Genomic DNA, 16,862 nt, shown 5'->3' with positions numbered 1-16,862 from the left:
AAACATGAATGTCCACTAGATAAAACTACTCATATGTGCAGCACACATGTGGTATAAAATTTTAAAAAAACACCTTTTCTTTCCAACTTTTAGCCTAACAGTGGAACCAAATTCTGTTCTACTCTATTCTACAGGCTTACTACCTTGGTATTCTCTTTAAGTTTTCCCACTCTTTAATCCTCATATCTTCCATATGCTACTATTCTTGTTTAACCTTTGAAACATTTCCACGTTAATCGCAGAGAAATCCCTTCCTTTCCCCTGTCACCTGATACTCGAATAACTCTAAAGATTCAATCCTAAGTGGTATCTCTGCTTATAAACTTTGCCTCCTTATGCATCTGATGTGGGCCTACATATTTTCTGTTCTAAACATTGTTTCCACTGTGTTATTAACCTGCTCTAAAACCTTCCAAAGTTCCACAGAGCATTCATGAACCTATACCCTATCCCATCCCTACACATTGATGATATTACTAAAAGTATAAGCAGATAAGAGCATAGAACTAGGGATGTGCTGCAGGGAGCACAAGAATAAAATTAGTAGGCTTCACACAGAAAGAATTCAGTCTTCTAAGTCCTGACTTCCAAGCCTATATCGACTGTGGAATGAAATATTTTGACTTATTTATTTAAGTTCTTCCATTTCTAGCAGTAGTGGTACTAATGGACTGGAGCGATAGCACAGCGGGTAGGGCGTTTGCCTTGCATGTGGTTCACCCGGGTTCGATTCCTCCATCCCTCTCGGAGAGCCCAGCTAGCTACCGAGAGTATCCCGCCTGCACAGCAGAGCCTGGCAAGCTACCCATGCCATATTCGATATGCCAAAAACAGTAACAACAAGTCTCACTTGGAGACGTTACTGGTGCCTGCTTAAGTAAAATTGATGAGCAACGGGATGACAGATGACAGTGATACAGTGATGCAGTGGTAATAATAGCAATAAAAGATACCATTCAATGAGCCATTCCTATGTGCTAGACTCTTGGCTAAGTATTTATGTACCATTTGTCATGCAATTCTCAAAACAAAAGTGAGATCTTGTTTTTATTCAGCATTACAGATGAGGAAACTGAGACGCACCCATGATAAAGGTCTTATAATGGATAACCCAGGATGCAAAATCTTGGCTGATTCCACAGCATGTGTCCTTTCCACAACTTTCAAACTGTGCAGCTCTTGTTCCTGCCTCATAAAACAATTAGTGACCACTGACAACAAGTTTTCTCCATAGGAAATATGTTATCAACAGAGCTACTTTCAGTTGGAAGAAAAGTTATGGTAATGTTATCAAACCTTTGAAAACAATCTTGGCACTTCCATTAACCATCTTGCAAATGCCCTCTAATCGTAGGAAACTGAACTGTATCAAAATATTGCAGAATGGAGTACACATATTTGTTTTGCTATAGAAAAGATTCTTACTCCTCTAATTTAAAGGAGTCATTACTGAATGCCAAGACTCTATAGGTAATAGATTAGAAATTCAAGCTCCATATTCTGAAAATGTAGCTTCTCAGAATCTATAATTAAATTGGGCCTAAGAACCGGCACCATAAGTAAAGCAGAGAACTGTTTCTTGCTCTAAACTCTTATTTCACTTATGTTTGAGTGTGTGGAGAGGGACAAAAGCCATTCTATTGAGAGGAAACAATTAGTCAAACAAATCCAGACACCCTGCCCAAGGGCTCTTTGAAATGAATGTGTGAAAACCACAGGCTAGTCTTTTGGCCTTGTTCTGAAGTAAGTTGAAACCACCTTGGTTCCACTTGGATGGCCTTCCAGAGAAACTCCCTGTGTACATAGTGGGGGAATGGAGTTTCTTTGGAATGGAGGATGGCTTAGAGCACATCAGTATGAGAAAAAAATGAGGAAGCGGTTGGATTTTGTTTTGAGATTTCTCTCTGCAAAACACTGGGTAAATACAGAGGACAAGACAGAAAAACAATTGGTAAAAGGTGACAGTGGGAGATGTGTGAGGTGCCAATATCTTTTTTAAAGGTAGTTTTTCCCTGCCGTAATGTAGTTTACAACAGTTCTCTCTTGTCGCTATATACTTGCAGTACTACTCCGCCACCCCCACCACTGCAGTGTCCACAGTGCTCCAGCACTGTCCCAAAGTTCCTTCTCCCCCCACCCCTTTGCAGCTTCAGTTCAATGTTCTCTTGGCAGTATCACAGGGTTTGTTTCCACTGGGGATCATCTATTCCCTTTCTTCGTTTCTTTATGCTCCACATATGAGCAGGATCATCTGGTATTCGTCTTTTTCCTTCTGACTCAGTTAGCATGCATGATTATCTTCCAACTTCAGTGATATACTAATCTGAGGGGAATTTTGAAATGAATCTCTGAGCAAAACCTTGAAGCCACCATTCATCATGAAAAGGCCGTTTATGCCATTTAAGCAAGTAATACTGTTTTTGAGCTGCTGTAAACTTGTGGAAAAAGGAGAGCAGTAATTCCTGGTGACATTCTTTTGGATTTAATCAAGAAAATTAAGTGAGCTTATATGTGGCAAATTCCATTGAAGGAAACTGTAAAAAAATACAACCACAAATGTTGAGGCGGCTTTTTAATATACTGGGAATATTTTCAGCAAGAACTATATTTTAGTTTCAACTTAGGTATCAAAACAAAAATCAAGAAGCTAAATTTTGAGTTGAGCTCAAGTGTTGGGATCAGAATGCCCCCATAGCACATGTACACATACTTCATATGCCAGCTTCCCTTCCTGGAGAGAAAAATTCTGATTTTTTTCAGAGAAGGAAATGCTCAAGGAAAGGCCAGATGTAAGTGAATGAACATTCAATCCCTCTGGTTTCCATTCAAAGTCTGGGAAGTAGCTGCCAAACAAAACCCATTCCTGCTGGTACCATTCTAGCATGCAAACTTAAACCCAGAAAGTATAATGACTTCTTTAACAATTTGCCTAGGTCGGTTTTTTAATTGGCACGCCTAATCTGTATATAGTCACCCCACAGGAGGCTTCATCCTTATTTCCAGGGGTCAGTCCCGACAAGTGAATCCACAGTCTGAATCCACCAACTTTGGTTGGTGATCCCACTATATCATTGGTTATCCATGCCAGAAACTAGATTCTCTCCTTGTCATTTGGAAACTGACTCAACTCCATCTTGTGACTCACTCCTAAAAACAGATTCCCTCCTCCTGTAAATAAATATAAATACCTTTAAATCTATATTAGTAAATTTAATTTCTTTACTGACCAAATTACTCGTCCTTGAACTGTTCTAAATTCGAAAGCAGTATTCTGGGACCCTAAATTCAAGTGTGGGGTGAAGTTATCCCCTCTAGCAATTGTTTATATCCCCAAACAATTGGGTTTCTGACAATTAGATTTATTTGTACCAAAGACTATGTATCTGCAGCTAGTTTGTGATTCCACTGGTAAAGGGCTTAGTCTTCCTGTACTGCCCATCCCCCAACGTGTATACACATGTATCCTTGACAGATTGCAATCCCAGATTGTCACCTTGTATTACTGACTCACTGATTATATATATATCAGAGGTTCCCATGATCCAGTTTGATTAATTTACTAGAGAAGCTCACAGAACTGAGAGAAATATTTTACTTCCAGGATTATTAGTCTGTGGTAAAAGTATAACACAAGAAGAATCAGATAGAGGACTCTAAGGAAAGTACTCAGAGCTTCTGGGCCTTTTCTGGGCACTCTGCTCTACCCAAATTTCCTCATGTTCACCATCCTGAAAGCTCTACAGGTCCTCTAGTTGAGAGAAACTATGGAAGCCTCCTTACATAAGCAGTAGTTGGGTAAATCATTATTGTTAATGATAGATTTAACCTCCAGGCCTTCTCCCTTCCCTGGAGGTCAGGGGTAGGGATTGAAAGCTCTAACCCTCTAATCACAAGCTTGATTCTCTTGGCAACCAACCCCATAATTGGGTGCTTTCCAAAACGTCCTCTTTACCATAACAAAAGACACCTTTATGGTGCTCTCATTGCTTAGGGAATTTCAAAGGGTTTTCAGAGCTCTGTGCCAGAAAGGAGACTGAGACCAATATATACTTATTATAAATCAGAGTCACACATTCTCTTAGAGCCACAAATCTAAAGATGAGCACTGAGTCAAAAGTAGAAGTGTCATCATTTTGAGAAGCCAGTAAACGAAGTCTGTGCAAGACTCACTTGGCAATAGTGCTACATATACAAAAGGTACCAGCGGAGAGGGGTGATGGACAAGACACAAATAGCATCTTTCCAAAGAGTTCTGGCAGGAAATTAGCAATTTGCTCTCTTGGCTGCTTTGACTACTATTGTTTCAAGACATTGAAACAAAGTCTACAATAACCAGTTGGTTCCTTGGCTGGGAAAAAGGTCTTTGTAATCCAAATCAGATAAAATAGAATAAAATTCTAGAAGATGGGTGCATGCTGTGTTGTCTGCACCCATTTTCTTCTTATTTATTTCTCTTTACCCTTTCTTTTCTCCCCATCAGAAAGTTGCTTTATGAAGGAATGCCTGAAACAAGTCATATTAAAAAGGAATGTAGTAAAAACTGAAAAGCAGCCTTTGAGGTGGATGACACAAAGTAGATGCATAAAGGATTTGTTTGCACAACAAATGTGTGTAGGTGTGCATGTGTTATGTGAGTGCATGTGTGTACTGTGTCAGAAAGAGAGGTAGAGATTAAGAGAGAATGGGAATAGGGGCTGGAGCGATAGCAAAGCGGGTAGGGCGTTTCTCTTGCACACGGCCAAACAAGGTTCGATTCCCAGAATCCCATATGGTCCTCTGAGGACTGCCAGGGGTGATAACTGAGGGCAGAGCCAGGAGTAACCCCTGTGCATCGCCAAGTGTGACCCAAAAAGTAAAAAAAAAGAGTGAATGAGAATAAATAAAAAGACTAACTGACCTATTATAGACAGTGTTGTCATTACTCAGTAAAAAGTAAGCGCTATTTTTATTTGCTGATATTATTGATAAGCTGATCTAGGCAATTGAAATGTTCATGTAACAGCCTGTTGTAGAGAGGGAAATTAAATGTATGATGAGAATAAAAGCATGAAAGGATTTTGACTATGTGTAAATAAAAGATGACAACAGTAAAACACAGTTGTGATTCTTGAGGTGGGAGAAAAGACAATGTTATTTCTAAGTCTCTAAAAATGAAAGGTCACAACATTCCAGTGGAGTTGCCAGTCCAAGACAATGCAGTTCATTGATCCTATTCTACTTATATTTATTTCCTGCTGCTAATTTTAACACTTAATATAAATTAACTTCAGAATCTTTAAAAAGCAAAAATAAATAAAAGAAGTTGGAGGCATAGTGCAGCAGGTAGGGTGTTTGCCTTGCACTTGGCCAACCCAGGTTCAATTCCTGGAACTTCACATGTTCCTTCAAACACACCAGGATGTTCCCAGAGAGCAGAACTAGGAGTAAACCCTGAGTACTTCAGGGTGTGGCCCCCAAACCAAATCACTAAAAAAAATCTGTATCAGTGGCTCCTGCCATGTTTGTCCTTCATGTAATTCATAGAATAAATAAATATGTTTGAAAATATTTTTATCCAGTCTGTAAGTGTAGGTACTTTTACTGCAACATGTCTACATTTGCTGGTATAGTTCTACAATTTTCTCATTTCTCTGTCCGTCTTGAGTTTTATTCCATCAGGGAAGTCTGCATTTTTCAAGAATGAAGTGTTTGCAGTTAAACTGTTTAAAATTGATTTCCAAAATGCTTCTTGAATGTTGATGACAAAATAAAGCCTTTTGTTTACAGAAAATTTAAGATTGAATAGCTGGAGGAATTGCAGGCAGAGGAGTATATAAACCTACACACATGTCCATAAAATATAGAGACATAGATGGAATATGCATTACCCCTAATGTTTGGGGAGTGAGAAAATATCAGAGGATACTGAAAACAAAACTAGAATTCAATAAAGAACCTAAATGTACATATATAAGTCCATGAAGTAAACTCTGACTCATTACAGTCATGATAGTAGGAAACAATTTCTCACATTTTGGCAAGATCTTTGAACTCATTCTCTGCTAGATAAGTACATGGGTGAAAGAGACTGCTTTTTTATTGGGAGTTTAATAGCCATCCCTTCATAATGTGGCTAAAAGAATGCTGGGAAACTTGAATCTGTTGTTCAAAAGGATACAGCTATTGTGAAACAAAATGAGGGAACTTACCTAGTGATGCCTAGATAAGATTTCTGTTATACTTCATGGCTGAGGTCAGGATGATTTTTACTATGTTGACTCAGAGCGATCTCTATGATTACTCCCCTTATCTTGAATGCTACTGGGCCATCTACAGTGCCAGAGGGCCTCCTCCAATAACCATTTCCTTTTCCTGCAGAGTAACTGACTAAGTTGTCCTATTGTGACTTCATAGACTCTTGCCTTTTACAAAAGGCTGCCTTGTTTTGAAAGCCTGCCTTGTCAAAACTTAGCTCCCAAAGGTTTGGCACAGATCATTCTTTATGGGTGACAAAAAAGGGCATATTGGTTCATATCATACTTTAAACTTGCCCAAACTTCATGTCTCTGTCTACCACTATGTCCTGTATCTTCATACCTGTTCCTTTCATTTAAGTTCACATCATCTTTCTTCTGAAACAAGGTGAGAACATGTAACTCAATGGCTTTCAACCACCAGTCCATGGACCCATGGTGGTTCACAGGTGTGAAAAGGTTGAAAACCACTCGTCTACCACAGTGTTTATTAAGTAAGTCCTGGTCTGAGGATGGTACAAGTATAGTGGGAGCCAGGACAGGTGCCAATTCACAGCTGTAAAAAGGTCAAAAAGCACTATATTAACCAAACTCTTTGCTCCTGCCTTTATCCTACCCTATCTTTTAGTCTGCTCATGAAAACTGTAGTAATAGATTTTTAAAATCCTCATCCAGTTACTCTATGTCTCTAGAGTTTAGGGAGGAGAAGGAAAGAAAGATGGAGTGAAAAAGAGATAGATGAGAAGCAATGGGGGCAGAGGTAAAGGGGACTCGGGTACATTGGTCATATTAAGGAATGATAGAGTTAAATATCCAAATCACAGAGTCAAAACACTCAAAATCTTGAGACACAAATTTTAATAACCAGATTTTAAAGGGTACCTGTCAAGATGGCAGGCTGGATAGAGGGTTGAGGGCTGGGGGCAGAAGGGAAAATCTGGGGATGGTGGAAGGAAGCTGACACTTGGGCAGGTTGGTGAGGGGATATTGTGTGTCAAAACTCCAAATATGAATAATTTTGTAGTTCATGGTTATTTAATAAAATAAAATTTTGGAAACAAAAATTAGATTAAAAATATAAAGTTGATGGCATCATTTCCAAATTTCTTTCACAAATTGATCCCAATTTTCTGCATGGGCCACACAAAAGGCACCTTGCCCATTTGTTCTTGTTTCCAACCATATCTTAGGAATCACTGCTGGCACCCTGTGCTTGAACCATTTAGAGATATGTGTACTTCTGTAAATATGCTGTACTGTATTCTCTCCTACCTCTCATTTTTGTCCCTCCTTGTGAAATTCTAAAATTTAGACTATCCTTCTAGCTTATCTGTCTAACTCAATTCATTTTTAAGAAATGGCCCAGGTAAGATGTAATTCATATCACTAAGGGTTCACACACTTAAAATATACAATTAAATGCAGATTTTAACCACGCAGTTGTGTAACAACCACTACTGTTAAATGCTAGACACCTTTATCACCATTAAAGAAACTCCACGTATCTTGGTCTATTCTCTTCAATTCCTCCTAACACCTATACCACCACCCCACCCTGGTCCTCACAAGCCAGCTACTAGAAACCCTTGACCTACATTCTGTCTATAGATTAATCTATCCCAGATTTATCTTTAAAGACATTCTCACATGTTTTCTCTTCTTATCTCGCCTCTACTACCTCAATTTCAAAGTCTCTCTTTTTTTTTTGCTTTTTGGGTCACACCCAGCAATGCTCAGGGGTTACTCCTAGCTTTGCACTCAGGAATTACTCCTGGCAGTGCTTGGGGGACCATATGGGATGCTGGGGATCGAACCCGGGTCGGCCACGTGCAAGGCAAACGCCCTACCCGCTGTGCTATCTCCTCTGAAATCCAATAATACCCCTTTGCATGGCCATGTTACAGTATGTATTCTTGCTTGCCTCCCCACCACAGTAGACTTATACATCTCTAAAATCTAAATACCTTTGCTTGGCTTAGAAAAAGTACTCTGCAACTACTGGCTAAAAGAAAAAATTACTTCCAGGAAGCCCTGACCATGATAATTTTTCCTCTATGAATGGGTGAGAGATAGGTAAATACTAAAGTAAAGCAAGAAAGTATATGCCTAAGTCCTCATTGTTCAGATCATTTGGACTTAGGTAGAGCCAGGAAACACCACACTGTGTTTTTTTTGTCCTACATTTCTGTTTTTTCTCTCTCTTTGTCTGTCTCTTTCTTCTTCCCCTCTTCTCTTTCCCTCCATTCTTTTCTATCCCAGTATTCTCCTTTCACTTCTTCCCCTACACAACTTGGTGATATTTTATTTTATTTTTAAAGTGCATTTCAGAATATCTCACTTTCTTAATGGAGTTCCTGATATTGGAGAAAGAAATCTTAAATTTAGCATGAGATGTCTGACCATGAGTCCAATTTGAAAGCTGTTTTCTGGAGCTAGACTGATAATATAGCAGGAAAAGGTGCTTGCCTTGCATGTGCCCAACCCGAGTTCAGTCCCCAACACCCTAGGTGGTCCCTGAGCTCCACCAAGAGAGACCTCTGAGGGCAGAGCCAGGAGTAAGCCCTGAGTATAGCTGGGTGTGGCCCAAAAACTATAAAAATGAAGAGTTTAATTGCTTCATTTCAGTAAACAACCTTTTTACATGATTGAGTATTTCAACGGTCCTTTGCAAGGAAATATGGAACAATTTGGGAACATGATGGAGTATGAAAATGTTAAAAACTAAAACATCTATTTTCCAGCATTTCATTGACTACAGACATACAGAAATGACTCTCTGGTCACCATTTTCTGCTTTTCTCAGTCTTTCTGTCTTTCTACCTAACTTTTTATGTCTTCTACCTTTAGACCTAACCATTGTCCTAAGTTATTACCTTATCTTCCATGTCACCTCTCTCCCCCATTCCCAATTTGTTTCAATGTTTGCTTCTCTCCCTACCATCTTGTCATGGAACTTCCGTCTTCAATTTGTTTTCAATTTTCTTCTTGAGTAGTCCTCTTTTCCTTTCTTTGTGTTCTTGTCAATGAGCATAAGAAAGAGAAGTGTGTGCTGTATAGGAGTTTGGGGGTGACAGAGGGAGCAATGGGCAGAATTAGAAAGGGGGCTGAAAGATTGACAAGGGGACTGTCCTGCCACCTGCACATCATTTACTAACAAAAAGGTACCCTGGTCCAAATCACCCTCTTAAGGTAAGGCACATAACCTCTTTATACCTCGCTTATCTTACTTATAGCATTGAAACAAACAAAAGAATACTTTCCCAGACTAGCTCCTCCCATAGATACTGTTAAGGTCAAACTTGGGAATGAACATAAAAAAAGATTTGAAAAGAAACAGAGCCTGTAATTGGAAGCACTCAAGGGAGGGAAGGAGTGGGAGGATTACACCTTGTCTTGCACAGGGCTGAGATCTAATTAACTGAGGATTGCACTTCTTGCCTCTCTGAGGAATGTGTTTCTTTTCACCTTTGTTCCACTCATCAAATCACTCAGTTGTCTGTGTACCTTGTTTGAATGTTCTTAGTGTTTTCAGAGGGGCAGGATAATTTGTTCCTTTGTAATGCTGTTGATTTTTATCCCTTCCTTTTCTCTTGCCTTGGGCTAGCAAACGGAACCTCCAGCAGCCAGCTCTCTACCCCCAAGTCTAAGCAGTCTCCCATCTCTACGCCCACAAGTCCTGGCAGCCTCCGGAAGCACAAGGTATTATGTCTCTTATACCTTACTAAACCTCTTTACCCTTGAATTTTTTTAATGGCTAGGCGACGGTTTTTTCTTGCATCTACTTCCTCAGCATAGCAAGGCCAAAATTTCCCTATATGGTCCTTAAGTCTTAAGCACTGGGACCAGCAGAAGCCAAAGGTCTAGTTACTGTGATTTATTCCTCTGACCCTTAGTTTATTTCCATCATGTTACATTTAGCCAGAAGGAAGAGGTACAGATGTGTCAACCACCTACTCTGAGTGAAGGTGTCACCAAAGTCTCAGGGGATGGGTGGAACACTTTTCTCCCCAATTCATAAACATGGAAAAGAAGATGCTGATGACAACTTATGTTCCCCCAGACCCCAGACAGTGGAAGTGACATAAAAATAGTATTTCTGAAGTCATGTGGGTGTAATTTGTGGGGATAAGTTTCACACTCTGGGTCACCTTCCTGGATGATCTCTTACCCCAACTCACAATGCTTGGTGTGAAATGGCAAAAGGCAACAAACCGTCGATATGGCCAACTCCACAGAATCACAGATTCTGTGGCTAGAAGATATTTTACAGTTTCACTTGATTCTCTGAACTTCCGTGATTGTTATTCTACAAGTAAGGAAGTTAAGACTTAGAAAGATGAAGTTACTCATTCAGATAACATAGCTAGGTAGTGGAGGATACAGTACTGCCACTGTATCTGCCAATGTATACCACGTCACCACCACTGGTATCCTGAAACCTTTTAACACTAGCTCATGAGATCTGATTATATGCATTGCTGATTGTATCGTCTGAAATGGACTGTAGTGGGAATATTTGTAGCATAGTAATGAGAAAAAAACAAATCAAGGTGGTTGGTTTTGCTTTTATTTTCTCACAGAAGATTGTTAAATGTGTAACCGCACATTACTGCTTAACATTCATTCCCTTTTCATTTCAGGATTTAAATCTGCTGGTTATTCTGACGGTTGCCTGATCCAGTAGTTCTAATGGCTATTCTATTCCTTTAATAACCCCTTAAAACTTCTGGCACCTGATAAGAACTTTGTAATTGTCTTTCTGAGCCTCTCAGTTTACTTTGCAAAGGAAGATTTGCTGGTCTGTATGGATAGTCAATGTTATCCAGAGACTGAGAAATGAATTTAAATTGTTTCACATCAGCTTTCACTTACTCTTCTAAGCAACAAAGCTTATTAATGAGGAAATTCTATATGCAAAGTAGCCTACTCCGTTGTACTGTTTGCATTTAACCTATGCTGCACTGATTCTTACCTTAATTTTGCCCTATTCGTTTATACCTTTACTTTCCTTCTGGGAGTGTGATCTTACCCCAGCACCTTCCAACAGCAGTTTCCTTAAAGAACATGAGGAAGTTTGGACATTTGCTATGTACACTTAAGTAATTTAGTTTTTCAGTGGACATATTCAGTGAACTTAGGCCGAGGACCTATCATTTTTAATAAGCATACGGAGGTGAGTGCTGACATTATTATACTGTTTCTCCTGGTTGGGTGTTTTAGGCTTATTGTGTATGGGTTACTATATTTTCCTTTTGTACCTAATGATAAATTCTAATTCAACCATTGGAGGACTAGAATAAGCTAATAGGTGGTAGAATTGCTGGAACCTCTTATCTTAATTGTTATATCTCATCATGGGGTTGTTAAGTCCTTGTCTGAGGATTTACTAAGCTGTTTGTTGCTAGCTGAGCCTTATGTGTTACTGTTTTTATTTGTTGAGTTTAGTTGGATTCTATGTTACTTTCCTATTTAATTTGGTGTGCTCCTAATAGAATTTTATTATTTGGGATTTGGAGATGTCACACAGCTCTCTATGTGGCCGCTATACTCTCCAAAATACTCTAGTAAATATTTCCTAAAAATATGCATTTTTAAAAAAATTTCATGATCACCATAGCATTATAAAGATCAGGAAATCAATTCTGATAATATCATTACATATTATCAGTGCACATTCATATTTTATCAGTTGCTCAATAATATTTTTTTCTGGTCGGGTCTAGGATCCAATCTATAACCACAGTTGCCTTTGATGTCATGTCTCTTTAGTATCTTTAATCTATTAAAGTCCTGCAGTTTTCTCTTTTTTGTCTTCGAGAAGAGTTGTCGAAATTAGGATATAATATAAATGAAGAGCACAGGCCAGTTATTTGGTAGGATGTCCTTTGATTTAAGTTTTTTGCTTCTTTGTAGTTAAATTATAGTTGTGCATTTGGGACGAGAAGTTAAAAGACATGAAGCTGTATCCCTTTTCAGCGCATCCTATTAGGGTACAATAGAGTCATGTTAATCCAATCTGTGGTGGAGGACACACTTGTTTTACTGAATAAACTAAACAGTGTTTTGTTGCCTTGCCTCAGTACCCTTGCAACTTAATTATCAGATTCTTTTTTCTCCTTTGACATAATTACCTGAACCTTAGCACCTTCAGGGTCCTTGGGCAGCGGGCCTAAGCAATTCCCATCTGAATTTCCATTCAGTAGACCTGAAAGGTGTGAGTCATGGTGGAGACAGGAAGCAGGTGGCTGAGGCCATGACTTTCCTCCTTCACAACTGGAAACAACTTGAGTTCCAACATCCCTTTGGTAAATGTTGATGGCTGTGGCAGGGCCCTAAGCTGTAATCAGCCACTTGGCTTCTCCTCTTAAGCAACTCATGGAGAATCTTCTTTATTGCAGCTGTGACGGGGTTAGCCAAAGTCCGAATACTCAAGTGCTACAATATGGACACAAAGTAAATCCTTATATATTTCATGGAAAGAGCATTTTGTAGTTTCATGCTGCTTGAGTGGTTCGCATAGCCATTTTCTCATTTACCTTTGTGATAACACTGAAAGAATTGTAAATCAGATGACATTTCCACTTTACAGATGAAACAGAGGAGGTGCTAAGTTTCAAGACGATGCCAACATGACTCAAAAGCTTGGAGATGGTATATATCTAAAACATCCAGAAAGTCTAAAACATTAGAAAAATCCAAATTGATGAGTATACTTCTGTCTTTAAATTTGGAAGCATTTAGCCTACCAAACTAGAGAATAAAGAAAATATATGCGGTGTATTATTTGAAAACATAACTAAGGTTCTTAAAATTTATATTTTCCTCTGTGTTTCCAGAAATTTTTTGGTCTTTCAGTAAGCGCTTAGAGAGATAGTTTGATGACTAAAGCAGGCACTTAAGCCTTAAATCACAGACATCACTCTAAGTGGATTATGGTAGTGTAATCAAGAGAGAACAAAAGGACTGTGTGAACAAAAATGAGGGTGGCAAAGATAGACAGGATGGATGGTGGAAGACTGGAAAACTTTACAGAGTAGGTGACATATAAATGGGGTCTTGAAGCCTGGGTAAGTTCTTATGACTAGTTAAGAGAAAGGGCATCAGAGTTTAAAAATAAAACAACCAAAAGAAAAGACAAAAGCAAGAACAAAGATAACAAAGCCACCACATCTGAAAAGTACAAGACATATTTGGGGAAAAACAAACCCAAGCTAGAAACCAGGTTTCTCATAAATCCTTTCTAATTTCTTTGGACTATAAGATCCTTGGATCATAAACCAATATTGAGTTTTCTCTAAAGCAATAGTACTGCCAGCACAGCTGTATTTGTTGCAAATATTTCCTTCTGTAGGGCTCCAGGGGACTAAGCAGATGAATTTCAGGTGCGAATTATTTGTATTGTGAAGCAATATGTGTTCTTGTGTCTCTACACATCAATCAACAAAAATAAAATGTTAAGATAACTCCTTTTCCTGAATAAAAGAATACATTTTACAGACTAAATAAATTGATAGAAGACAAAAGCACAGTAGTTCTTACCTAGGCCTAGTCCTATAAGATTTTTTTTTCAATATTCTGCATCTCATCCTTTCCAAATCATAGCTGTAAATGAAGTCTTTTAACAATTCTGGGTCCCAAGATCTCCTCACTTTCTCTGAGACAGAAGTCTTGAACAGTCATCTCAAATATTCATTTCTACCAACCAGTAATCTATATTGAAGTCTATATCCTATGAGTGCTTGTGAAGGGAGATGAATGCGGGGCCCAGCGGTTCAATGTAGTGGAATACAAAATATCATCCATATGAATAGGTACCTTTGAACTGTCTATAATGCCCAGAGAGTTCACTAAATTAACGTCTTTATTATTTCTCTCTTTTTGCTGTAACCAGAAAAAAAATAGTATAACCTGATTTATACATATTTGGCCTAAAGCCCAAATTTTAATTTTATTTATTTATTTTCATCGTTATATTTTAGGTTGTTATAATAGTATTAAAGTTTATGATATCTATATACAAAATCAATGCACTCCATCACCACCAATGTGGTCATGACACTCCACTTGTGGAATGTCCCTTTTTCATTACTAGTGTAATCTTTTCTTTCTACCCTTCTCCCACTGTTTTCAAATAAGTTTTGTGACCCAAGAATGAAGGTTTGTTATCTTTTGATACTGCTATTCCCTTGTTTTATTTCTCTCTATTCCATACATAAGCAAGGTCGTTTGGTATTTTTTTCCTTCTAATTTATTTCACTTATCACTATGCCCTCCATGTTGCTGCAAGCTATATGATTTCATCATTTCTTACAGCTGCATACTTATATATAAAGAAATATATGTATTCATTATTCATTCTTCTTTTGTTGGACATTTAAATTGTTTCCATATAATGGCTATAATGGATGTTGGAAATCAAACCCTGGTTGGCTGCAGGCAAGGCAAACATCCTACTCTCCTGGCCTTAAATTGACAAACCAATGATATATGCATATATATTTTTAAAATTTTCTTTCTTTATTTATTTTTTATTAGTGAATCACAGTGAGACAAAGTTACAGACTGACAGGTTTTCATGTTTACCTTTCAGTCATACAATGATCGAGTACCCATGACTCCACCAGTGCCCATTTTCCACCACCAATGGTTCCAACATCCCTCCCACCATGCCCATCCTGTCCCCTTCATCCCACCCTGCCTCTGTGGCAGGGCATTCCCATTTGCTCGATCTCTCTTTTTGGGTGTTGTGCAAACCAATAATATATATTACCTTAGGTTGGTGTACATGTTTTTAATAACTTAAAACCCTCCCTCTGAATTTCCTTAAGAAGTTTTTATGGGTTATTTATGTATTATTTAATGTACTTTTAAAAAATTATGTGTCACAAAAAACCTTTGTGCTGAGGTGGATAGGGGTTGTGTCTCTTCCTTTTGTAGTTAGGGACTATGAAGGATTGAGCCCAAGGTCAGCCATATGCAAATGATTTGAACTTCCTCCCATCTCAGGCACCCTTATACTTATTTTGTATGCCCGTGTATCCAGGGTTGTACAAAATTTTTCAGGGAAAAGGGATTGCACGAAGTCATTTACAGCCCTGGAGACATAAAGTGTGTTATGTACTCTTATTAGTTATTTTAGTTTTTCTTGTAATTTTTTTAAAGAACCCTTTTATTTTTTTGATTTTTGGCTACACGTGCAATACTCAGGGATTACTCCTGGCTCTGCACTCCTGACAGTATTCAGGGGACCGTGATGGATGCCAGGATACCTTGGTTGACTGCATGCAAGGCAAATGCTCTATCTTCTGCCCGTTGGTTCAAAGAGCTCCTTTAGGGGGCCGGAGCGATAGTACAGTGGGTAGGGCATTTGCCTTGCATGTGGCCAACCCTGGTTCAATCTACGGCATCCCATATGTTCCCCCAAGCACTGCCAAGAATAATTCCTGAGTGCAGAGCCAGGAGTAACCCCTCTTAAATAAATCTACTTCTTTATACACAATGGGTCTATCAACGCATTTTAATAATGAACACATTTAGTAATGAACAACGGGATGACAGTGATACGGTGATACATTTACATTTACTACTGGTCTTGATTTTCAACATGGATTTGAGTTACTATTTAGTGCCATTCATTTTATTTCTCGTTTTATTGGACATCACTGTATCACTGTCACTGTCATCCTGGTTTACATCAATTTACTTGAGCGGGCACCAGTAACATCTCCTTTGTGAGACTTGTTACTGTTTTTGGCATATAGAATATGCCACGGGTAGCTTGCCAGGCTCTGCCATGAAGGCGAGATACTCTCGGTAGCTTGCTGGGCTCTCCAAGAGGGGAGGAGAAATCAAACTCGGCTCAGCCATGTGCAAGGCAAATGCCCTACCTGCTGTGCTATCACTCCAGCCCTTATTGAACATGTCTGCCTGAAATAAATGTTCTGTTTTTATCCTCCGTTTTAAGGATTTTTTTTTAGATTTTCTACAATTTTTATATAGTAAGTCTTCCAGCCATTTTGCTTAGGATTTCTGTACTCTGAGAGACAGCCTACAACTTTGCCTTAGCGTTCTTCACCAGCTACTTGTACTTGGCCTCAAGATGAACTGAAGGTGATCTTCACAGGTCTTTTCTGAAATTATACCCAATTGTGAACATGAACCTGGATTTATAAATTTTTGGTACCCTGAAAAATTCCTGAGGTCCCCGTGTATATATAATTTTTCGACTTTTTCTTTTAATGGTTTTGAATAGCTTTATTTGTCTCAATTATTATCTCTACATTGGGTATATGGATTTTTGACAACTGCAACTAATTGATGTACATTTAAAAGGCTGCTTATGATGAGTTCAGGGTATTAGGTCAAATAGAAAAAAAAGTTTACACGTGGGAGTTTCAAAGGAGCTACCACACCGGACATATAATGAAATTGTCTAGGAATAAGATTATTGAGAAACTCTAAACCAGTTCTGCTTCTCCAGTTATTATTCAGTTGCTGTTTTTCAGTTACTGCAGTTGTGATGGTATTTGTTTTCATGACAAACCTACAGCTAGAGAGGGAGATTGGTATAGAGAAAGTTAAAACAAATATTAAAGCAAATCTTAGTATTGTTACTGAGATTCAGCCATT

The 16,862-nt window shown here is 38.5% G+C and overlaps 1 protein-coding gene across 2 annotated transcripts in view; it reads left to right on the top strand.

The window, feature by feature from the left end:
* The window catches only part of DCX (doublecortin), a 152,190-nt gene that overhangs the window by 120,559 nt on the left and 14,769 nt on the right, over positions 1-16,862 (top strand). For both annotated transcript variants that reach the window (XM_004606297.2, XM_004606296.2), the window contains exon 6: positions 9,838-9,932. In XM_004606297.2, the coding sequence (XP_004606354.1) occupies positions 9,838-9,932 (95 nt within the window). The remainder of the gene's footprint in view (positions 1-9,837; positions 9,933-16,862) is intronic.

Source organism: Sorex araneus, chromosome X (assembly GCF_027595985.1).
Source record: "Sorex araneus isolate mSorAra2 chromosome X, mSorAra2.pri, whole genome shotgun sequence".
NCBI classification, from domain to species: domain Eukaryota; kingdom Metazoa; phylum Chordata; class Mammalia; order Eulipotyphla; family Soricidae; genus Sorex; species Sorex araneus.
This window is presented reverse-complemented; position numbering and strand designations above follow the sequence as displayed.